At 41.9% G+C, this 26,089-nt stretch overlaps 1 protein-coding gene across 1 annotated transcript in view; it reads left to right on the top strand.

The window, feature by feature from the left end:
• The window catches only part of mtor (mechanistic target of rapamycin kinase), a 267,396-nt gene that overhangs the window by 81,685 nt on the left and 159,622 nt on the right, over positions 1–26,089 (top strand). Inside the window, exons 23-28 of the mRNA XM_060931539.1 lie at positions 9,576–9,688; positions 12,998–13,160; positions 13,656–13,748; positions 14,178–14,324; positions 18,873–19,015; positions 19,325–19,487. Coding sequence (XP_060787522.1) covers positions 9,576–9,688; positions 12,998–13,160; positions 13,656–13,748; positions 14,178–14,324; positions 18,873–19,015; positions 19,325–19,487 — 822 coding nt within the window. The remainder of the gene's footprint in view (positions 1–9,575; positions 9,689–12,997; positions 13,161–13,655; positions 13,749–14,177; positions 14,325–18,872; positions 19,016–19,324; positions 19,488–26,089) is intronic.

Genomic DNA, 26,089 nt, shown 5'->3' with positions numbered 1-26,089 from the left:
AGCAAGACTTGCTTGAAAGAGATGTGGAGGAGGCTAGGAGAAGAAACATTAGGTGGAGAAAACCCAGAAGGCATCAGACCCGACCATGGCCGCGGCTAGTGGTGGAGTTCTTGACCTTGGCTCCCTTCTTCCTTGGCGGCATGACGTGAGAAAATTGGGGAAACTTTTTAAAACAATGAACAAAAGATTGATGTTGAGCAGGTGACTCCTCAATGCAGACTGAAGTTCCAGTGGCAGCTAGGCGCGTTTTTATGCGATTCGGTGGTGTTCTGAATTGCGTCCGGACTCATTCGAGGGCCAATCCGGACGTTCCGACTGCATTCAAGATGTATTCGAGCGGCAATCGAAATATTCAGACGGCATTCGAAGTGCATTCCAGCTGAACTATTTTAATATCGAAATAGATTCCCGCAGCAGTCGAGATACACTCGAGGTGCATTCCGGCTCATTCGAGGGACATTCTGGCAGGATTTGAAGTGGCTTGCCATTTCGATTTTTCCCTCGAACGCGATCAGAATGTTTCGAATGCTGTTGGAATGCCGTAAGAATATTTAGAATGCAGTTAGAATACACTTCGAATGCCGTTCAATATTTCTCCTTGAATGTTTTGAGCATGAGCAAAACATTCGGGCCGGCCACAAGAATGGGCCCGAATGTTTGGAATGCACTCAGAATGCAGTCAGAATTTTTAGAATGCACTTCAAATATCCCGAAATATACAGTTAGGTCCATATATATTTGGACACTGACACAAATTTTGGTTTTTTTACTCGTTTACTGAAACATATTCAAGTTATAGTTATATAATGGACATAAAGTCCAGACTTTCAGCTTTCATTTGAGGGTATCCACATTAAAATTGGATGAAGGGTTTAGGAGTTTCAGCTCCTTAACATGCGCAACCCTGTTTTTAAAGGGACCAAAAGTAATTGGACAATTGACTCAAAGGCTATTTCATGGGCAGGTGTGGGCAATTCCTTCGTTATGTCATTCTCAATTAAGCAGATAAAAAGCCTGGAGTTGATTTAAGGTGTGGTGCTCGCATTTGGAAGATGTTGCTGTGAAGAAAACATGCGGTCAAAGGAGCTCTCCATGCAGGTGAAACAAGCCATCCTTAAGCTGCGAAAACAGAAAAAACCCATCCAAGAAATTGCTACAATATTAGGAGTGGCAAAATCTACAGTTTGGTACATCCTGAGAAAGAAAGAAAGCGCTGGTGAACTCATCAATGCAAAAAGACCTGGACACCAACAGAAGACAACAGTAGTGGATGATTGCAGAATAATTTCCATGGTGAAGAGAAACCCCTTCACAACAGCCAACCAAGCGAACAACACTTTCCAGGAGGTAGGCGTATCAATATCCAAATCTACCATAAAGAGAAGACTGCATGCAAGTAAATACAGAGGGTTCACGGCACGGTGCAGGCCACTCATAAGCCTCAAGAATAAAAAGGCTAGATTGGACTTTGCTAAAAAAAAACATCTAAAAAAGCCAGCACAGTTCTGGAAGAACATTCTTTGGACAGATGAAACCAAGATCAACCTCTACCAGAATGATGGAAAGAAAAAAGTATGGTGAAGGCGTGGTACAGCTCATGATCCAAAGCATACCACATCATCTGTAAAACACAGCGGAGGCAGTGTGATGGCTTGGGCATGCATGGCTGCCAGTGGCACTGGGTCACTAGTGTTTATTGATGATGTGACACAGGACAGAAGCACCCGGATGAATTCTGAGGTATTCAGAGACATACTGTGTGCTCAAATCCAGCCAAATGCAGCCAAATAATAATCGGCGTATCATAATACAGATGGACAATGACCCAAAACATAAAGCCAAAGCAACCCAGGAGTTTATAAAAGCAAAGAAGTGGAATATTCTTGAATGGCCAAGTCAGTCACCTGATCTCAACCCAATTGAGCATGCATTTCACTTGTTAAAGATAGAAAGGCCCACAAACAAACAGCAACTGTAAACCGCTGCAGTAAAGGCCTGGCAGAGCATTAAAAAGGAGGAAACCCAGCGTCTGGTGATGTCCATGAGTTCAAGACTTCAGGCAGTCATTGCCAACAAAGGGTTTTCAACCAAGTATTAGAAATGAACATTTTATTTACAATTATTTAATTTGTCCAGTTACTTTTGAGCCCCTGAAATGAAGGGATTGTGTTTAAAAAATGCTTTAGTTCCTCACATTTTTATGCAATCATTTTGTTCAACCCACTGAATTAAAGCTGAAAGTCTGAACTTCAACTGCATCTGAATTGTTTTGTTCAAAATTCATTGTGGTAATGTACAGAACCAAAATTAGAAAAATGTTGCCTCTGTCCAAATATTTATGAACCTAACTGTGCGAAGAATTTTCATTCCGACGGCATTCCGGCTCATTCCGCCTCTAGTGTGACGACCCTATAACATTTGTTGAAATCATAGGCATTTTTACTAATTTATAATGCAGTTACAGGTAACTGGCAAGCTGCGCTAACTTGGACTGTATATTTTGCACAACTCATGGCAACATAGAAGCTGGATTCTCCTTTCCCTGTGCACAGGCTAAAAGATCTAATACTTGTGGCATGTAAATACAAGACCATATCCAAATCCTCCAAATACAATACAGGCAACAGTGCATTAACAACTTCTCGGGCTCAAGGTATGCAATCTTTCAGTGGGGGGTGGGAACGGCTTTAGAGCAGCACTAGGAGCATTTGACAAACAGTACCAGGGTGAAACTTACGCAGCAGTTCTCAAGATCGATGCTTGGATTTCTCAAGTTAGTGCTGCATAACTGTCATGTGGACTCGTTTTGCACTTAAATATTTCTACGAATGGAAAATGAAACCTGAAAATACAAGTTTTATCAGCAGTGAAGGCATTTATTCCAGTCAGAAATGAAAACGAGTGTTCTGTCACCGCCTCAGTGTTTTTGCTTTGAAACACTGAAATGTGTTGAGCAACAGATTTGCGTTGTAATTTTCTTTCGTCGTTGTTCAAATGAGTCGAAAAACTATTCATGTCACTCTTGCTTTTCAAGCAAGTACATAGTGCAAGTCGGTTCTTGAAGTTGATGTGTTGGAAGCAGGAAAAATGGGCAAACGTAAGGATCTGAGCGACTTTGACAAGAGCCAAATTTGTGACGGCGAGATGACTGGGTCTGAGCATCTCCAAAATGGCACGTCTTGTGGGGTGTTCCCAGTATGTAGTGGTTCGTGCCTACCAAAAGTGATCCAAGTTAATGCTGGCTAAAACAGAAAGGTGTCAGCAGTTTGTGTTACAGTGGGATTGGACCATATGGGCTAGCCTTCGTGCTCCATGTGAATCAATGAGTCTTCAACACCCATCACCCTGTCTCCGGTTCACCGGTTGTCCTTCCTTGGACCCCTTTTGGTAGGTACTAACCACTGCATACTGGGAACATCCCACAAGATGTGCCATTTTGGAGATGCTCAGACCCAGTCATCTCGCCATCACAAATTTGGCTCTTGTCAAAGTCACTCAGATCTTTACGCTTGCCCATTTTTCCTGCTTCCAATGCATCAACTTCGAGAACTGATTGTTCTCTTGCTACCTAATATATCCCACCCCTTGAAAGGTGCCATTGTAACAACATAATCAATGTAAATCACTTTACCTGTCAGTGTCTTTAATATTATGGCTGATCGGTGTCTATACTCAGTCTGGTACAGAAGGTATTTAGCCACGTTTTAATGAAAAAAGTACCACTATAAGGAAAAGCTAGACGTCTGGCTAACAAGACTAATTTGTTTGAATCGGGCCGTATTCCTGTTTCAGCTTGTTTTTGCAAGGTTGAAACTTAGAAGTTACCTCTTAGTTATAGCTAGCCGTTTGTATATCTAGGTAATAATAGGTATTCAAGAGAGACGGCCTTTGAATTTCGATTTCAAATTAAATGCATTTAATTTGAGGGGATTCCTTAGCAAATAATGTGCATGAAATCGCCCGCTTCGCGCAGTCAAGCAGACAGAGGAAGTCCATGTGCGCATGCGCAGGTTTACCTTGACCGTGCACTGACCGTTCCATCATTCTGTCACTAACCGAACAGCTGATCACACCGAGGTGCTCGCTGACCGCCGATGTTTATTAGTTTGTTCCTGCGTTTCCTTTCCTTCGTATATAACATAACGCCTTTTCTTCTCACTCACATCCTCTATTTTTCTCGCCTGTTCCAAATTTATATCCCACAATGCCTTGTACGAACGGAGAAAGCCCACTACGTGATGCATGACGTAGTATTTTGAATTGGGTCATTGTGAAGCAGAGAATTTAGGGCCACGTGGCCCTAAATTCATTTAAAAAACCTAATAAAATTTGGAAGCCTGTGATTCGAATTCAGTAACTTTCAGTCCAGTAAACAAAAATAACTGGGTGTCAGGGAAAATTCTTTTGACCTAAACTTGAAAAATCTGAAAGGCAGTCTACCTTTAATAGGTATTATATAGGTAGGTATTTTATTAAAGAACATAATTATGTTTTTTTAAAATATCAGTACATTTGATTTATCCAGTTATATTTCTGATACTACATAAGCTGATCTTGAGAGATTTTGTCTCGTAAATTTGAATAATGGTCGCAAAGCATGTGCATTCCTAATTATGGAGTAAGGACACATCACTGTTGAATACATCTGGATTGCTGTGAATGACAAATATTACATTCACCCAAAACCAGGTGAACTCGTTGCACTGTTCCCCACAGTCATATTCTGTTCCCAAACTCAGTAAACTTGCTTCATTTTATCTTCCTTTTGTTTTATTTTTCTCCCGTCTTATTTCCATATTTAGACATTCCATTCTGATAATGTGGATTTTTGTAATACTGTAATCTCCGTAGCAAGAGCACACGTCCTTTTTCTTAAAAAAACAAAACAAAAAACTGTTTCTATGTAAATATTTGTCGTCCTTTTAGCGCAAAACAATGTAACAAGGCATATTTTACTTTTACTGTATTTCCAGACCAGCTGTCTTTGCGTCCTGATGCGCATTAGCTATGGCCATTCAGGACAGACAGATTTATAATGGTTTATAATGGAAATCTGGAATAGTTTTGCTCAATTGATGCAATATTTTTTTAATATAAAAAAAAAAAATGCTTCAACTCCCACGTTTGAAACCTCAGGGAGATCACGCGCTCGTTCAAGGGTGACTGGTGAGCTTATATCATGGACGCAACTACATTTTTAAAGCTTTTCCAGTGAAATAAACACAGTTTTCATCTCGGCTATAGTCCAGTGAAAGTCTTACGGTCCAGGGACGAATTCAGTTAGCGTTCAGAAAACCAGACCACTGCTTTGGAGATTATTTAAATTTATTCCTCGATTTATAAATAGGCCGCATGGTGGTGTAGTGGTTAGCGCTGTCGCCTCACAGCAAGAAGGTCCTGGGTTCGAGCCCCGGGGCCGGCGAGGGCCTTTCTGTGTGGAGTTTGCATGTTCTCCCCGTGTCCGCGTGGGTTTCTTCCGGGTGCTCCGGTTTCCCCCACAGTCCAAAGACATGCAGGTTAGGTTAACTGGTGACTCTAAATTGACCGTAGGTGTGAATGTGAGTGTGAATGGTTGTCTGTGTCTATGTGTCAGCCCTGTGATGACCTGGCGACTTGTCCAGGGTGTACCCCGCCTTTCGCCCGTAGTCAGCTGGGATAGGCTCCAGCTTGCCTGCGACCCTGTAGAACAGGATAAAGCGGCTAGAGATAATGAGATGAGATTTATAAATAACAAATTTTCAAAATGACTGTCAATAGTCAAGCAGAACTTCATTCTTAGTTTAATGACAGTGTTTACAAATTTACACCTACAGTCGGCTCCAAGTGTGGATGTTTTTAAGTTTCACACGTCAGTCATTTTCATTCCCGATTTACTGATTGGCAGTTGATAAAAAGGTTATGCCCCTTTGAGAGGTCTACCAGTCGCCAGGAGAAGCTGTGCATCCAGGCGGTGCACTGTCCAATAAAAGCTGAGATTGTTTTCTGCATAAGTTGCACCCTCCTACACTCCATTCACTCCCGAGTAAAGCTGTGCCTCTGAGTGGGACTCAAAATGACTCCTTAAAAGCTTGTTGTTCAATGAGCCTTCATAGTTCATCCCATTAACACCGTGAATACAGAACACCGAACACGAACTAATCGATGCATGGGCTCCAGTAGCTGTTTGTTAGCACTGTTTCAGGTACTTCAGCAGAGATTTTCACACAGGCTGTTCTGTCCGCTGAAATGAGTTAGAGTTTAATGAACGAACACGGCAGTATTACAGGGAGATATTTGATCATTAGATTTGCTAAAATATTAAATTTGACTAAGATTGATGACTAGATACTTGGATAAACATTGCCTCATTTTTTTTTTATCCCCCGCTGGCCGAAAGGCCCGAAGGGGAATTATGTCATGGCGATGTCCGTCCGTCTGTCCCAGGAAGGGTGCTCACCTTTTGAAATGAATTCCTCTCATAATTTTTGGAGGAATTTCACAAAACTTGGCAGGGTTCTTTGTTATATGTCGGTAATACGCATATTGTAATTTCGTTAAATTGGGTCACATTTTACCAGAGTTACAGCCCTTGATTAACAAAATTATACTTTGAAAATTTCATGAGAGTGTGTTTTCCTTCTGAAATCAAGTCCTCTCACAATTTTTGGAGGAATTTCACTAAACTTGGCAAGAGGCATAATTATATGTCGATAGTATGCACATTGTTATTTTGTTCAATTTGGTCGCATTTTATCAGAGTTACAGCCCTTGATTAACAACTTTTATACTTTGACAATTTCATGAAGGTGCGCTTGCCTTCCAGCATCAACTCCTCTCACAATTTTTGGACGAACTTCTCGAAGCTTGGCAAAAGGCCTTGTTATATGACGGTAATACGCATATTGCGATTTAATTTCGTTTGTGAAAATTTGACCAGAGTTTTGGCCCTTGATTAAATAACTTGTACTTTGACAATTTCATGAGGGTGTACGTTCTTCTGAAATCAGCTCCTCTCACAGTTTGTGGAGGAATTTCACCAAACTTGGCAAAAGGCTTTGCTATATGACAGTTATACGCATATTGAAATTTCGTTTAATTTGGGCAAATTTTGCCAGAGTTATGCCCTTGATTATTAACAAACTTGTATTTTGGCAATTTCATCAAGGTGTGCTTGCTTTCTGAAAGCAACTTTTCTCACAGTCTTTATCCCCCACTAGCTGAAAGGCCCGAAGGGGAATTACTGTATGTTATGGCGATGTCCATCCCAGGAAGGGTGCTCACTTTCTGAAATCAACTCCTCTCAGAATTTTTGGAGGAATTTCACGAATCTTGCCAGGATTCTTTGTTATATGTCGATAATGCGCATATTACAATTTTGTTCAATTCAGTCGCATATTACCAGAGCTATGGCCTACTTGCCAGTGGGGGATATTGTGCTCTCAGAGCGCACTCGTATGAAATTTGTCCAAGTATGATATATTTGCTAGTTTAGATTTCATTCACGAGACGGCTGAAGGAACAAGTTATTTTGATAAAAGATACAGATGGGTGACAAAGGAAAAATCAACATGAAGTGTCTTAATAAGGTGCTGTGCTTGTTCCAAGCTCCAGAACAGCTTCAGAGCTCCTGGGCATCAATTCTGTAGGTCTCTGGAACTGTCCTGGAAGGATGAACACTGTTGTTCCAAAAGATATTCCCTGAGTTGGCGGTTTGATTATGATGGTGGACAGCGCTTTCCAACACTTAGTATATGATTTACATCCTCATCAGACAATTCAGCAAGCCTTCGTGCTCTGTGTATGGGGCTGGGCCATCTTGAATGAGACCACTCCCATTAGGATAGAAATGTTTCAGTCGAATAAAGATACTCGGTGAGAGAAACTTGCAGAGGACTAGCGGACATCACTCACCTGAAGGTGGACGAGACAAGCGACTTTCAATCTTGCCTTGTGTTTGGAAGAGGGTAAGGTTTGTGCAAGCTTTGCCCAAAGAAGAAATTCTGTAGAGGCAGATTCAGATACCAGTCCTGCTTATTTTGTACCCATGTTAACCTGTTTAAAAAGCAGTCACAGATTTAAGGCGTTGGGATGTCAGGCCAGACGAGCACAGGAAAAAAAAACAATGTGGCTTGCGGAAAAAGACTTCAAAGCAGAGGGAAGAATATCATAGGCTCGCAGTGCTCAGCAATCAGCAGGCGTCTAGAGAAGATCTACACCCCACCACTGCTCAGATGGAATATCAGCCACATGTGAGGCAGACACACAAGACTGTGGGCCAATCCAACAAACCCAGTATCTACAATAATTTAACCTCACATGTATACAAAATGTCCCCTGACATGACACTTAATACAATAGTGTGTGTACAGTGGCAGAGCTTCATGTCTGGACAGGACGGTGGTCTGGCAGGGAGCTCCTGCATCACAGGGAACGTCTGGGCCAACTTGAAATACTCTTGGAGCTACCCACAAGTTGATGTGCAAGGAAAAAAGCATCTAAGGTTATGGCCTGTGACCTATCTGTGTTCTCTGATCTTATTGGACGAACATCTTAACCAGCACACACACGTTTAGTGGGATGGGATGGCTTTCCAAAAACCACTATGGGGCGGCCATTTTAAAAACCAGAATCCTTTTTTTTTTTTTTTCCCTTAATGCAATTTGCATCGTTCTGTTCCCTCAGAACAACATTCCCAAGGATCAAAGTGGGATTTTAAGCAAAGCTGGAAATTCTGGTTCCACTTTTACCTTAGTTATGCTTTCATTTATTCAAAATTAGTTTATGTAATTTATGTAAATGTTTTACTTGCATTTCAAGCAAGTGTTTGAAAATTTGGGGTTGTGTTTATAGAAAAAAATTGTGGTGAAATAGATCTTCATGACTTGTCAGCTATATAAGCCTTGCGCTCCAGTATTTATGAATACACTACCGTTCAAAAGTTTGGGGTCACCCAGACAATTTTTTGTGTTTTCCATGAAAAGTCACACTTTTATTTACCACCATAAGTTGTAAAATGAATAGAAAATATAGGCAAGACATTTTTCTGGCCATTTTGAGCATTTAATCGACCCCACAAATGTGATGCTCCAGAAACTCAATCTGCTCAAAGGAAGGTCAGTTTTATAGCTTCTCTAAAGAGCTCAACTGTTTTCAGCTGTGCTAACATGATTGTACAAGGGTTTTCTAATCATCCATTAGCCTTCTGAGGCAATGAGCAAACACATTGTACCATTAGAACACTGGAGTGAGAGTTGCTGGAAATGGGCCTCTATACACCTATGGAGATATTGCACCAAAAACCAGACATTTGCAGCTAGAATAGTCATTTACCACATTAGCAATGTATAGAGTGGATTTCTGATTAGTTTAAAGTGATCTTCATTGAAAAGAACAGTGCTTTTCTTTCAAAAATAAGGACATTTCAAAGTGACCCCAAACTTTTGAACGGTAGTGTATGTCCTGACTGGTGTAAGTGGGGAAATTGTGTACATTCGATTCTTTAGTGATTTATACCTTTTAAGGACAGATGTTCACTCAAAGCACAAATCCTTTATACAGCATCCCATTGATGTTTTTTTTTTCCTTCTGCTTTGCAGCTGCTCATGGCCATACAGCTGTTTGGCGCCAACCTGGATGACTACCTCCACCTGCTGCTGCCTCCTATAGTCAAACTGTTTGATGCCCCTGATGTCCCGCTGCAAGCCCGCAAGTCAGTATAATCACCAACTTCTTCATCTTTCCAGCATTGTATGTTTGGATATTAATGCTGTTGTTCGAATATACATTATCATGTGTGTAGTATTAATAACCAACTCACTGTGGCCTTTATGGCAGATGCGATACATAATCTAAGCCTATTAAAGAGAGCAGATTTTGAAAATATGTTGTTAAAAATGAAAAATATCATCAATCATGTGATAAAGCATTCTGCAAAGAGGTGTTTATTGAATATTTACGGAAGGAGTCTCGGGTATGATTTTCGTAAGGCTTGGTAAGTTTTCTGCCACGGGTAAGGACATTGCACTTTCTGGTTTGTCACGAACATGACACGCTGCGAGAGAAAAAAAGGAGAGGCTTATGAAATGTTTGTAGCGGTTTAATGTAAACGATAACCGGAAGTACTTTGTCTTGTGGATGTTCCACGTCGTGATATATAACTATAATTGTTTCCAAATATGATGTCAGTCATTAAACAATTGGAAAATTGTAATCACTGGCAAATTGCTGTGGTATAAGAGGAACTAAAAACGTCTCAGGACATACTGTTATAGGGATATAATCAAATTCAGGGTGGTAGGGGTAACTTCGCTTGACAAAGGGCTGCAGTACATCACCGCATCTTTGAAAAGGTTCCGATAACAGGATGTGCTGTTATCTTTTATTCTTTATGTATTTAATGTCTAAAATAATTAACACTCACTCACCGAAAGCAAAGTGAATATCGGTGATTTATTATACATACAGGACACTTTTTCGATGGAATAAAAACACGTATTCTATCCCCTTCTAGCAGGTTTCATTCATTCATTTGGTTTGACAGCACGCGATATTGTTAGCGTATCGCTTATCCTACGTGTATCACGTCACTCTACCCAACGGAGAATGAACGTTTAATATGGTTTACGATATTGTTACGATAGACACGTTGAACACTCGAAAGGCTACCAAAGCTTCATTAGATGTTCTTCACACATGTTTACAAGAGAAAAACATAACAACGGACATTGAAAAACTGGAAAAGAGAGTGTGTATGTACAGTATGATGATGATATTGGCTGGCTTTTTTTTCATGGTATATCAGATATATTCCTTTCAGCTAGCATGATACTGAACGAGTCAAACGCATCTTCGACTCGTTCGATATCCTGCTAGCTGAATGGAATATATCTGATATACCACTCAATGCCAGCCAGTATTATTTAAATAATAGCTGAGACAAAGTCAAGGTTGTTATTCACTGAGCCTGAGGCGGATAATTTTTAGTATAAATACACAGGTGATTATTTTAAAAAAAATCATATTAAAATAAAAATTTATTTCAAGCTTCAAAAGCAGCATACAAATGTAATAAAGGCGCGGTGCAGACTTGTCACTTATCTATGCCGACTCTCATAAAATACTTTGTTTTGAAATGGATGAAATAAATCGCCTTACCTTTGAATAGTTTTAGGCCAAACTTCGTAGCGGGGCGGCACGGTGGTGTAGTGGTTAGCGCTGTCGCCTCACAGCAAGAAGGTCAGGGTTCGAGCCCCGTGGCCGGCGAGGGCCTTTCTGTGCGGAGTTTGCATGTTCTCCCCGTGTCTGCGTGGGTTTCCTCCGGGTGCTCCGGTTTCCCCCACAGTCCAAAGACATGCAGGTTAGGTTAACTGGTGACTCTAAATTGACCGTAGGTGTGAATGTGAGTGTGAATGGTTGTCTGTGTCTATTACCCGTTTTCCACCAAATCAGTTCCAGGGCTGGTTCGAGGCTGGTGCTGGTTCACAACTCGTTCAACTTGCGAGCCAGCTGAGAACCAGTTTGCTTTTCCATAGCTCGCGGTGCTAAGCGAAGCCACGTCATTACGTCACTGTATACGTCAGTTACGTCGCTACGTTTGCATAAACCTTGGCGCGAATATCGAAGCAAAAACAACACGGAAGAAGCAGCAACAATAATAATAATAATGGATGACTTCGCATTTGTACAGCTGCTGCTTCTCGCCGCTTAAAAATGGCGATCTTTCACGGTCTTGTTATTGTTGTTGGTCTTAACAACTCCGCCCCCTCCGCTGACGTAAGCGGTTCTTTCCTCTGGCCCAGCAGAGAGTTGGTGCTAGCCTGGAACCGGTTTTTCTGGCCCCAGAGCCAGTTCTTTGTCAGTGGAAACAGAAAACCCGGTTCCAAACTAAGCACTGGCCCCGAACCAGCCCTGGAACTGCTTTGGTGGAAAAGGGGCATCAGTGTCAGCCCTGTGATGACCTGGCGACTTGTCCAGGGTGTACCCCGCCTTTCGCCCGTAGTCAGCTGGGATAGGCTCCAGCTTGCCTGCGACCCTGTCGAACAGGATAAAGCGGCTACGGATAATGAGATGAGATGAGAACTTCGTAGCATCTTTAGTGCTTTTAGGAACAGCATTTTCTTTCATAATTTGTAATTCTTCCTCACTTACGGTGGCAAAGTGATTGGCCGCCATTTTGTCGAGGCGATTATTGAGAAATAATCTGAATTTCTCGGCCAGTCAGTGCACGTGATTTTCTATAATCACCTCCGTATTTATACCAATATACTGTACATTATAGCACACATCTCCTTAGAATCTGCAGCAAAGTTCAGTGGCTGTCCTTCGTACTCTGCAGCGTGTCTCCTGTCTCCCCAGATATTTTAGACCAGTGCCAACCAATACAGATCAAAATCTATATAGAGGATATGTTCTCCCCATCAGTACAAGCGGTTTAGTGGATGGTCTTGAGAGTTAATTCCTATTCCGAGGGAGTTATAGCAAGTAGACAATTCCGTTTCTTGAAATTGGCTGCACGTTGAGAATGGATGTGAATCGGGTGACTGTGGTCTTCTGTGTCTGGGAGGGATCATGTTATTGAAACGCTTTGATTGAAACACCAGAGCGGTTTGGCCTGTCATCTCGTGTCGGGTTTGATATGTCCTCATCACCCTTGCAAAACACTTCGTGCTAAAGGGGAAAGCACATTTGCCCTTTTTTTTTTTTGGTCAAAAGAATACATTTGCCCTGTTGGAAACGTTTTCATACACAGGATCATGTGTTTGTTATAGAATTGTGAATCCTTTTTTTTTCCCCCATATCTTATACCTATAATCAGGAGAAACCAAGTAGCTAGTTAATTGGTAGGGAAACATCGTAAATTTATATTTCTAGCATTGATTCTCTGAGTGCTTATTTTAACTGTTGTGATTTCAACCCATAAGGCAAAAGACAAATGTTCCAGTCTTCCCAGTGCTGTTAGTTACCTTTTAGATGGCTTTCCATTTAAAGTGTTTTTTTTTTTACTCTCTTTTGATTGCAGAGTTGCTTTGGAAACCTTAGATCGTTTGACCGAGTCCCTAGACTTCACCGACTATGCTTCCAGAATCATCCACCCCATCGTGCGCACTTTGGATGGAACGCCTGAGTTGCGAAGCACAGCAATGGACACCTTGTCCTCTTTGGTCTTCCAGCTTGGTAAAAAGGTGCTTGCTAAAGCCTAGTGCCAGTGCATGCTTCTAGTTAATGACGGCTGAATAATGAAACCACAACGCCAAAGTTTCCAGAGCTCCGCTGTCCACTGGAAAGCACTTAATGATGATCTGAATCATGTTGGACTCGGTTTGTTATTGAAAAGATCAATATGTGTTTTTGCCATAAATCTACGAGCTTTCACAAGTATTCCACTTTATTGAATTCACAGTGCTGCTGCTAATAAGACTGGGATGATGTTATTTTCCTTTTTATCACCCCTCCTTGACTCCCCAAAGACGACCAGGGCAGCATGTGGCCACCATGTGCTCCTTTTGATCATGAAAGCAGGCAGTAGCTTGTCATTTGGGTAGATGGAGGCGCTATTTGCTTTTTAGAGCTGTGTGCATCAAATAACCTTCACCTGCATTAAATAAACTTCATAGCAACTGTAACACTCTTTTAAAAACTTTTCTCTCCTCTTCTTTTTTTTTTTTTTTGAAATACAGTACCAGATCTTTATTCCTATGGTGAACAAAGTGATGTTAAAGCACCGAATCAACCACCAACGATACGACGTGCTCATCTGTCGCATCGTTAAGGTCAGTGTCCTTCTCTCGGCCCCCGACTCCATATCGTTCCTGGCTCCGCCCTTGCATACGAACGGTGTTGATTTCATTAAGCACGTGCTCATTATCATGTGCTCAACGCAGAACAAACAGCCTGTTGTTTTCAGGTTGAGGATGTTCCCTTCCTTTCCTGGAACTAACCTGCCCCTTTGTCTGAATCATCAGTCACGACTTACCATTGAACCCAGGCATCCTCCGTCCTCTCCTCATGAGCAGTCCCCATCCATCTGAAAACAATTTAGCAGTCTTTTTTTTTCTACAATCCTTCCTGCTGACGTGACGAAGATGTCTTGCAGCATGTAGCTGAACATCGAGGACTTCCTTGATTAGGGCAGTTCACTAGATGTGCAGGCGGAAATATTTCTTTTCGCTTACTTATTGATTGTGTCTTCTGTTTCCCAGGGTTACACTCTGGCTGACGAGGAAGAAGACTCTCAGATTTTCCAGCATCGCCAATCACGTAGTAGCCAAAGTGACACGCTGGAGAGTGGCCCGGTAGAGTCTGGTCCCATGAAGAAGTTGCATGTCAGCACGACTGCTCTTCAGAAGGTCAGTATATTTAAAAAAAAAAAAAAAAGTTGTAAAGATGAGGAAAATTTAACTGCAAGTTGAATTTGTCCTTGTAAATGTTTACACACGGATGAAAAAGCACGAAGCCGTTTCGTCAGTCTGATAGAGTTCAGCATTAGGTAAGATGTGCGGTATTTAAGAACTTGTTCTGTACAAAATATTCCTCCATGTTCTTTCTCCTGCCCAGAAGTATGTCCTCTTCTTCGCCTAATTAATGTTCAGCTAATGTTCTCAGATAAAGCATCACAAACACTTTGGCAAAGTCTCTGGAAGTTTAACCGGTCCTATTAATAGCTTCTAACTGCTGTTCTTTGTAACCTTATCTTTAATATCTTTATTTATTTGTTCTGGAGTAAATGATGAAATGCACGCAACATGATGTCGCTCTGCAATAGCTCCAGTTCTCCAAGAAATAGAACAAAACGTCCCTGGAATAGCAGATAACCTTTGAGTGAAACTCGAATCCGGTCCGTCGATCGTGAATTATGCCCAGTCATGCATTTTGAGTATTTTGACAGAGTATGAATATTAAAGTGTGACTTTTATAAGCCATGGTGTTATAGCTTACTGGCAAAGGGTGACGAGGCGTAAGAGCAGTAAAGTGCCGTCAAAGATCCCGCCAAAAAGCATATTCAACTTTTTTAGTTATTGCCCAGCGCGTTGCAGTAATTCACAGCTGTCGCTTGAAGAATGAGCAGATCTTTCCATCCTCTTCGTCACCCAAAATTTTCTTGCTCTTAACGTGAAGAGAAACAGACCTGTTTGGGCCGTAGCCTGTGCCACCTCTTCTTGCTCAAACCCGTGAAACATTTTCCATATTTGTAGACATGATTTCAGTTTTCAGTGTTGTGAAAAATCGCAATTCATTTTAACGTCAATCTTTTTTTTTTTTTTGCCACCAAGGACCCTTTAGCTGTAAATTAAATTCCACAGACCCCTCAACATTGATTAAAGGGGAACAGAGGGCAATATATAGAGTAAATATAACAATAAAACACACATTAACGAACCTTATTCAAGACTTACAAAAGTTTTTTGTTCTAAGGTTGGAAAGTTATAGTGTTTTGAAAGTAGCTCGAGCAAACTATTTCCGCAGTTTGAACAGCCCACCATGATATTCATTTTATCCAATCAGAATGCACGTTCATTTTCTCTGCGTAACACTCATGACGTATGTATGTGCCCGGTTGTGTTGGCTCATTGAGGTTGGGAATAGCACGTGTGAAATACCTGTTTCTGCCTCTTGCGACGATTTCGCAAGTCCACGGGTGGCGCCTATTTCATTGCAGCAAATAAATTCTGCTGGACTCGTGAGCAACTCCACGTTACATTTTCCGCACGAGCACCATGCCGTGTCACCTGCACGCATACGCTCTGCCCCACGCTCGCCACGCCCATGGTCAGCATCAGTCTCATCCTCACTGTCATCCGAGCTTGCTTCTCTTATTTCATCACCGGAGTCGAGAGTACCTCTCCTAGCTATTTTAAGTTCGTTTCTTAAGACAAGGATTTTTTAAGATGTTACCTTGTTGACAGTTTCGGCGAGAATCTTCCGCCTTCTTCAAAACAGTCACCAGATGTGTCCTGGGGGAGCGACCTGACAGCAGGAGGCGTGAACTACCTGTCAAATTGGTCGGGACGTTCACGCCTCCATAGCGTAACTTCAGCTGATAAGGCACGTCACCACTCGACATCTGGTGACTGTTTTGAAGAAGGCGGAAGATTCTCGCCGAAACTGTCAACAAGGTAACATCTTAAAAAATCCTTGTCTTAAGAAACGAACTTAAAATAGCTTTAATAGTTAGACATAATGAACTTCCACTACAACTCTCCTAGGTTCAAACTGGTACCCTTCTAAGCCATAGCCTGCTTGCAGTGTGTCTTGCGGGATCTCTTCGTACGATTCGACAGAGCTGTCGCTTTCACTTGATGCGCCCGACGCCATGATTACACACTTCTCTCCTAGTGCAGTGGGTAGCGCTGACGTCACGGTCTTTTAAAAATGGCGACTCTTGTGCGGTTTAGCGTATAAAGTATTATATTTACAATTACCAAGATATTTCGTTGTTTTCTAGTATATAAATTTGATAGAATACTTAAGAATACGTTACTTTGTCACATCAGCAACTGTATATATTATATTCGGTACCCTTTAAGGATTAATACTTCCAGCTATTCGCGTATTAGACCCAACACGTACAATTATATGTTGGTCATTATGGGAACTATAGAGGTTTCCACCTTTTGAAAACTCTCATGGAAAGATCTATTGAGGTACAGAAAGACCTGTATCTCTGCTTTATTGATTACTCAAAGGCGTTTGACAAAGTACGACACTCAGATCTGTTTGACATTTTAACAGGGCTAAACATTGACAGAAAGGATCTTAGAGTCCTCATAAACCTCTACTGGGAACAGGAGGCAGCCATCAGAATTGATAATGACTGTAGCGAATACAGACCAATCTGTAGAGGAGTGAGACAGGGGTGCGTCTTCTCACCAGATCTCTTCAACCTTTACAGTGAAATGATTTTGCGGCACATTGAAGAGCAAGAAGGTGTCAGTGTGGGTGGTCACAACATCAATAATATAAGATATGCTGACGACACTGTCCTCATCGCGGATTCGGAAGACAAGCTACAAAGAATCTTGACAACAGTAGCAGAAGAAAGTGAAAAGAAAGGACTACAGCTGAATGCAAAGAAGACAGAATGCATGGCGATTTCCAAAAAGGCTGCTATCCCAAATTGCAACATCACATGCAAAGGAGAGGCTATTAGACAAGTGAACACTTTCAAATACCTCGGGTGCACAATAACCTCGGATGGCAGGAGTGACACCGAAATCGAGAAAAGAATTGGTATATCCAAATCTACCTTCAACAACATGAAATGCATTTTCACAAACAGAAACATAAGCCTCGACACAAAAATCAGGACCTTGAAGACCTATATATGGTCAATCCTTCTCTATGGGTGCGAATGCTGGACTTTGACGAAGGATACTGAACGCCGCCTGGAAGCAGTTGAGACATAGTCTGGTTAACACCAGACCATATCACAAGTGAAATATGGTCTGGAATCCGCCTATTGAATTTCTCGTAGGGGAGGTGTGGTTTACGATTGTCAACGGCCGTTTATTGGACGTTGCGAATGTCTGTCATTTGGTGTATACGTAGCCCATGGCCAATCATGGCAGTTGTACCCGGTGACGTAGTTAGAGCGACGAAGAAGACAAAGAGGCGAAGAAGAGAAGGAAAGAGAAGGCAAAACAAAACTGTTCTTTTTTTTAAAACAAACTTTCGCTCTAAACTACTCAGAACAGTGTCTAAAGCTTGATCGAAAGTTTGGTTCGTATCGCTCGCCACCATGTTAAATGTGATCCGTAAACAGTCCCAAATAAACTACAAGTTTCCGTTTGTCGAGTAGTACGCGTCATCGTCTTTCCACCCCTCCCCACTCTCTGATTGGCTCCCTAACTCAGGCGAGCCTTTAGACCGTAGTTTCCATGCTGTCTTTTCAGATCGGAACGATTGTGCAAAGCAGCATGGGATTTCCCAGGCTAGTTGAGACATGGTTTATAAGGAGAATTCTGAGGGTCTCGTGGACAGAAAGAAAGACAAACGAGGAAGTAATGCATTCTTTTAAGTTCGTTTCTTAAGACACGTATTTTTAAGTATGTTACCTCGCTTGTTGACAGTTTCGGCGAACACTTCCGCCTTCTTCAAAACAGTCTTTAGACTGTTAGACGACTGTTTTGAAGAAGGCGGAAGTGTTCGCCGAAACTGTCAACAAGCGAGGTAACATACTTAAAAATACGTGTCTTAAGAAACGAACTTAAAAGAATAGTTATAATTATCAGACATAATGAATTTCCACTACATAGAGGAAGTAATGCAAATGGCGGGGTATAAGAGATCACTCCTCAACACCATCCTTGAAAGACAAATGAAATTCTTTGGGCACATAATGAGAGCAAACGGACTGGAAAAGTGCTTGCTGTTAGGAAAGATCATTGGCAAAAAAAGCAGAGGGAGACAGCGGACAAAGTTCACAGACAGCCTGAACAAGATCGCAACGAACCACCAGTTCTCTACCATTGATCTCATCAGACGGACTGAATGCAGAGAGGAATGGAGAGCCATGATCGTCGATGTCTGCAAGACCAGACCTGACACCTAAAGAAGAAGAAGAGGTTTCCACCAAGAGCTTTCAATTCCAGTAGAGATTATTTATACACCTAGTTATTTTTGAGTTATTGAGGTTTGGATTAAACACATTTGATTCAAGTGACCAGTCAAGCTATAAGAAGAACTTGAGAATAAATATAATACCTTGGATCATTTGGGTAGTGATTTCCAACACTGTATGAAAGACCTATGTTTCATGGACCCCTGGGGGTCTCCGGATCCGATTTTGAGAGCCACTGCCTTAAATCATAGTCTGAGATGGCTTTTTAAGTTGACCCTGCTTTCAGGTCGTGTCTCTGAGTGTTTACTGTTGACTGAGTGTTTTGTGTGCTCTGTAGGCATGGGGTGCTGCCAGGAAGGTGTCTAAAGATGACTGGCTGGAATGGTTGCGGCGCCTCAGTGTTGTCCTGTTGAAAGAGTCGCCCTCTCCTGCCCTGCGCTCCTGTTGGTCCCTCGCTCAGACCTACATTCCACTTGCAAGGTGAATGTTTCCATTACACACACACACACACACAAAAAAAAAAAAAAGTGAGCTAAACTCTGCTGCTATGTATATATTTGAACGCGCCAACATTAGACAAGTGTATAGTTAATATCATACATGCCACTGAAAACTCAGGGCTGTAAATGGTTAAAAAAAACAACCAAACACTACTTTTTAACCCAAAGAAGCACTTCTCTAAGCCATCTGTCGTTTATAGTAATGAATATGTGCAGCTGAGGTGCTTTCCTGTACCGGTTTGTCCTTCCTGCCTCATGTGACTCATTCTCCTGTATCTTTTAACTCCAGAGATCTTTTTAATGCCGCGTTCCTATCATGCTGGTCTGAGCTGAGCGAGGACCAACAGGACGAGCTGATCCGCAGCATTGAGCTAGCGCTGACCTCACAGGACATTGCTGAAGTCACACAGACTCTGCTCAACCTGGCTGAATTCATGGAGCATAGCGACAAGGTCAGTAAAAGCCTTTAGCGAAAACAACCTCATCATCTTCTATGAAAGCCAGTAGTCATTAGAACACTATTCCTGAGCTTACCAGCCTCCCTAACAACTTTAAATATGTATGCAAACAAGATAAGATTCATTCATATGAAACCTTATCTTCTAATATTCCTATTTTATGAAATAACACGCGCTTTATCAGATCCCTTGCTGGACAGACGTGATTATAATTTTCAGCATGCAGGAAAGAGAACGTGGTCTCGTGCAAGACCAAAAGCAGATTATAACCAGAGACCATAATTAGAGAATAAAGATCAGACCAAACTCTTAGTAATGAGACACAGACAAAGCCCGCAAAAATTTCCGACGATTTAAATGCCGTTTTCTGTTTGAATATTATTTGAGGCAATACAGCTGTTTTCTTCAAATAGTGTTATAACCAGCCACCTCTGGTTGGGAAGAAGTCTGTCTGCCTCGAAGTTTACGGTAGTGTGTTCCTTTCCGAGATGCTTTTCTGCTCACCGTGGTTATAAACAGTGGTTATTTGAGTTATTGTCTGCTTGAACCAGTGTGGCCGTTGTCCTCCAACCTCTCTCATCAACAAGGCATTATCACCTGCGGAACTAAGACTACGTTCAGACTGCACCCTGAAACAACCCATATCCGATTTTTTTGCCCATATGTGACCTGTATCCGATTTGTTATTGACAATCTGAACGACACAGATCCGATTTTTTCACATGCGACCCAGGCCGCTTGGATATGTGGTCCTAATTCCGATGCATATCCGTTATTTTCACATGCGACTGCAGTCTGACCGGACAGGTCGCATTCATGCGACCTACACGTCATCAACAAGAGACAAACGTCACTATTCTGTGTTGGCTAATCCCGCCTCTTTGGTGGAAAACAACAACATTTATACAGTTTTCAGAATTTAAATAGACTTTTATAGAATTGATCAAGCTAATGGTGGATTTGGTAGGGACCTGGATGTTAAACCATCCTGTATTACAAGATTATAAGATTGTTCTGGAAATTTCCAGTAATTTGACACCTTCGGTCTCATTAGTCTGCTGCCCAAATTAATCAGATTATTGTGTGAGTTCCGCCGCCGCCACAAAAACCACATCGCCAGGTCTCGCCTCATCACCATAGCAAACTGCACTGGTGTTTATGCACCTTGAGCCAGCGCTGAGAGAAGTTGCAGAATTCAGCTGGCTATAAACAATCTAAATAAATAATTATAAAAATGTAGAAAAAGTTTATTAATATGACGAAATAAATATGTGCAAATTATTAAGCCTGAATTAAGAGTTTGGTAACACAGCGGCCGTATCCCAAATGACTGCCTACTGAAGCTCGAGTGCACTATATAGAGTTTAAAAATCCATTACTTCCTAGTAACATGTAGTGCACTTATATAGAAATTAGAGAGACATTTAGGAGTCAACCCTCGTTACCAGGCTACACGTTTTCATTTCAGTTCAGAAACAAAAACACACACGAGACCTCACACTTTAACACTAACCAGATAATTAAACAAACAAAAAAGAAATCATTAAACATGAAGAGTGCGCTTTTTTTGTTTACGTATTATGTAGATGTGCTTATTACGTGTCAATTTGCGCATGCGGGACACTTTTGGGTCGTTTTCCGTTCATATTGGAGATCGCATACAAGTCTCATATAATTGGTATTGTGAACGGCCTAACAAAAAAATCGGATTTCACAACAAATCGGATATGGGTCGTTTCAGGTTGCAGTCTGAACGTAGTGCTAGACTCGCTGGATTTTTTTTTTTTTTTTTGTGCCCCATAATGTATAAACTCTCGATAAAGTGTTGTGTGTGTGAAAATCCCAGGAGAGCAGCACTTTCTGAAATATTTCAACCAGCCCGACCAATTCAATTCAACTTTGTCATGTGTACTCGAGACAGTGTCACGCGGTACAATGAAATTCTTATTCTGTGAGTCCTCCAGCAACGTAACCTAAACATGAATAAAGACATTAAAAAACAAAAGAAAGTAATTAAAGTGAAATAATAAAGTAATTAAAGTAAAGAGATATCAAGGAATTAAAAACAAGGATGTACACTACCGTTCAAAAGTTTGGGGTCACTTTGAAATGTCCTTATTTTTGAAAGAAAAGCACTGTTCTTTTCAATGAAGATCACTTTAAACTAATCAGAAATCCACTCTATACATTGCTAATGTGGTAAATGACTATTCTAGCTGCAGATGTCTGGTTTTTGGTGCAATATCTCCATAGGTGTATAGAGGCCCATTTCCAGCAACTCTCACTCCAGTGTTCTAATGGTACAATGTGTTTGCTCATTGCCTCAGAAGGCTAATGGATGATTAGAAAACCCTTGTACAATCATGTTAGCACAGCTGAAAACAGTTGAGCTCTTTAGAGAAGCTATAAAACTGACCTTCCTTTGAGCAGATTGAGTTTCTGGAGCATCACATTTGTGGGGTCGATTAAATGCTCAAAATGGCCAGAAAAATGTCTTGACTATATTTTCTATTCATTTTACAACTTATGGTGGTAAATAAAAGTGTGACTTTTCATGGAAAACACAAAATTGTCTGGGTGACCCCAAACTTTTGAACGGTAGTGTAAATAGTAAAAAAAAAAAAGGTGCAGCAAAGTGCGTAAAGGTGGCTGTGCAAATAAATGGGTAGTTCAGTGCAAACTCTACAGGACTGGGAGGAGAGGCAGTGTGTCATTGTTAAAGACGTTTTGCCTGATCTGATGTTTGACGTGAGCTGTATGTACCCAATTTTAATTTATACATTGCGCGACTGCTACATGATTGGCTGATTTGGGAAACTGTATGAACGAGCAAGTGTTGCATTAAAGCGTCCTCTGATTTATAGTTATGAAAAGGTACAAACAACAAAGTCCTTCCCACACCAAGTGGCGCATAGGGCGGCGCCGATCTCCGTTTCCGTAGCCCTCGGCCTCTTGCCTATTACATAGTGAGGGTTAAGGCCAATTTATGCTGACAACGCAGTCCTCGCAGATGGCGTCGCAGATGGCGTCTGCGTAGCCCCCCCCCCCCCCCCCCCCCTTCGCAGACGCTCTGCGCGCACCTCCCAAAAATTGTGACCACCGCAGAAGCCTCGCAGACAGCATCGCAGACAAGAGGGCTCTGATTGGTCCACTCTACATCCGCTGTACACGCACTTCCGCTTCCCTACTTTCCCGGTTTGTTTTGTTTTCACGACCGCCATTTTTAAAAACACGAGCGAAGATGGAGCAGCACAAAGAGCGGTTGATCGAGGAAGTGAGGAAGTACGGACATCTATACGACTCCAGTTCTTGTCATTATAAGTAACCGGAGGATAAACACTCCACTAACCACACCCACCAACTACTCCTAGCGATTTCGCGACTTCGCGCCCCCTTGCATTGTGGCGGTGAATAACATCGCGCACGCCTATTACTCCCCGCTCAACGATAAATTACAACTGTCTGCGAAAAGCTATCTGCGAAAGCCTTGTCGCAAGAGCATGCAGAGGCCCTTACAGTGGGGGACAGGTCCTCTGGTAACCGCGAGAGTTTGACTCCCTACTCGCATCTGTGTTGCAGCGCGCCTTGCCAGACGGCAGCAGGTACCATTTTTATGATGGTCTTTGGTATGACCCGACCATGTGTAGAACTCGCGATCTCCCGATCAAGAGGCGGACACGCTAACCACTAGGCCAACTCACGGTTCTATGAGAAGGTTACTATTTGTGGCAACAAATTCTCCTTTCTTCGAATTTTATTTTATTTATTTATTGATTGTAATTGAGTGTTGTACTTGTTAACTTTGTGATGACCCCCCGTGGTGTCATCTGAAAGTGTGCTTCCCAGGTGGTGTCATCTAGACAGCCGATCAGTAATCACTAGGGTCACGTCACGTCCATACTGTAGACTGGATAAAATCAAGTTCAGTGATTTTCTCAGCAGCGTTATTTGAACACGATGAGTTGATGGCAGAACGGAAGGAGGCAGTTCTTCTGGGGAATGCACACACACATGGCCCATGAACCCATGTTTCAGTTTTCTGAAAAGATTAAAGATTCGTCTGTTCATGACTTGTCTTTTCCATGCAGGTAATCAGTGGCAACTCAGTACACCGAACCCAGGGCCTGGGTTCAAATCCTGGACGAGCCCCCGTTTGTTACGACCTTTGCACAACAAAGGGAGACTCACCACCATAAACATTTCACAAAAGTATTTTATTAATCCAAATTCAACAAAATCAAGAAGCCAAATTGTATTTTAAACAACATGAAATGGATAATCAGGAGTCAGTGACGTGGGATGTGGATGAGTGAGAGACATGTGTGCCAGTGTTGTATGGTGCAAAACAAAACATAAGGAATAAACTAAAGTAACATCACCAAGCAAAGGAGAGAAGGGAAGAGAGAGAAAGAGAAGCAGTCAAGACAGAGCGGCAGCCAGCGAGAGAATGACTCTGAAGATGGCTTTTACCAAACTCAGTACATCGAACCCAGGTGTATCGAGTTGCCACTAATTACCTGCATGGAAAAGACGGGCAGAGGTGGACAAAGTACCCAACTTTATTACTTGAGTCAAAGTACACATCCCACTGGTCAAATGTTACTCCGATACAAGTGAAAGTTTGTCCAGTCAAATTTTTACTTAAGTTAAAGTAATTGCTTTTAAAAATACTTAAGTATTAAAAGTACATTTTCTGTCAACGCATCGTTGTATTATTGCCACAGCGCTTACAAAACCTAATGCCGTTACCAAAGACGGAAATGTGAATCCACAAAATATGAACGCATGCCGTGCCATCATGGTGGTTTAACGTTAAGCTAGCTAGTCAGTGAAACTCCACCTGACATGCTAGCAAACACTTTTCAAACTCGAAATCATATTGGGTAGCTCACGCTACTAGAAAAGAAAGATTTCTACGTCCTGTTTATTTGGCAAGATCATGCTCAAACATATTTCTGAAAGGACTTCAGATAAGTTAACCTTATTCTTGTTAGCGTAACTCCATTTTTACATGCTAACTAACACTACGTTCAGACTGCAACCTGAAACGACCCATATCCGATTTGTTGTGAAATCCGATTTTTTTGTTAGACCGTTCACATTACCAATTATATGAGACTTGTATGCGATCTCCAATATGAACGGAAAACGACCCAAAAGTGTCCCGCATGCGCAAATTGACACGTAATAAGCACATTTACATAATATGTAAACAAAAAAAAGCGCACTCTTCAAGTTTTCAATTAAAGCATGGAGATGAGGCGAGACCTGGCGATGTGGTTTTTGTGGCGGCGGCGGAACTCACACAATAATCTGATTAATGTGGGCAGCAGACTAATGAGACCGAAGGTGTCAAATTACTGGAAATTTCCAGAACAATCTTATAATCTTGTAATACAGGATGGTTTAACATCCAGGTCCCTACCAAATCCACCATTAGCTTGATCAATTCTATAAAAGTCTATTTAAATTCTGAAAACTGTACAAATGTTGTTGTTTTCCACCAAAGAGGTGGGATTAGCCAACGCAGAATAGTAACGTTTGTCTCTTGTTGATGACGTGTAGGTCGCATGAATGCGACCTGTCCGGTCAGACTGCAGTCGCATGTGAAAATATCGGATATGCATCGGAATTAGGACCACATATCCAAGCGGCCTGGGTCACGTCAAAAAATCGGATCTGTGTCGTTCAGATTGTCAATAACAAATCGGATACAGGTCGCGTATGGGCAAAAAAATCGGATATGGGTCGTTCCATAGAAAGTCATTTGACTAACCAGACTGCACAGCTATTGTAGCATTATTGCTAGCTCTAAAAGCACAGACAACTTCATTGCAAGCTTTCTCTTGGGATAAAACGTTTACATCCCTCAGTATGCTTCTGCAGGTTGGATGGCGAGTTTTTGTAGGCCGCGATATGGTTCGTTTTTGGCAAACATTTAAAACGAAACGAATCTGTAATCTTTTCAGAAAACTGAAACATGGGTTCATGGGCCATGGGTGCGTGTGCATTCCCCAGAAGAGCCGCCTCCTTCTGTTCTCCCATCAACTCATCGTGTTCAAATAACGCTGCTGAGAAATCACTGAACTTGATTTTATCCAGTCTATGGACGTGACGTGACCCTAGTGATTACTGATCGTCTGTCTCAGTGTGGCCTGCGAAAAAACCAATCTCGTTTTAGAAAAGAAAAAGCATCCACTTTCAAAGCCGCTTCATAGTAACGAGGGCCTTGATATAAGTGTAGTGAAGTAAAAAGTACGATATTTGTCTTTCAAATGTAGTGAAGTCACAAGTTTCCCCCCAAAAAAATACTCAAGTAAAGTACAGATACTGGGCGGCACGGTGGTGTAGTGGTTAGCGCTGTCGCCTCACAGCAAGAAGGTCCAGGTTCGAGCCCCGTGGCCGGCGAGGGCCTTTCTGTGCGGAGTTTGCATGTTCTCCCCGTGGGTTTCCTCCGGGTGCTCCGGTTTCCCCCACAGTCCAAAGACATGCAGGTTAGGTTAACTGGTGACTCTAAATTGACCGTAGGTGTGAATGAGAGTGTGAATGGTTGTCTGTGTCTATGTGTCAGCCCTGTGATGACCTGGCGACTTGTC

This window comes from Neoarius graeffei, chromosome 10 (genome assembly GCF_027579695.1).
Source record: "Neoarius graeffei isolate fNeoGra1 chromosome 10, fNeoGra1.pri, whole genome shotgun sequence".
NCBI lineage: Eukaryota > Metazoa > Chordata > Actinopteri > Siluriformes > Ariidae > Neoarius > Neoarius graeffei.
This window is presented reverse-complemented; position numbering and strand designations above follow the sequence as displayed.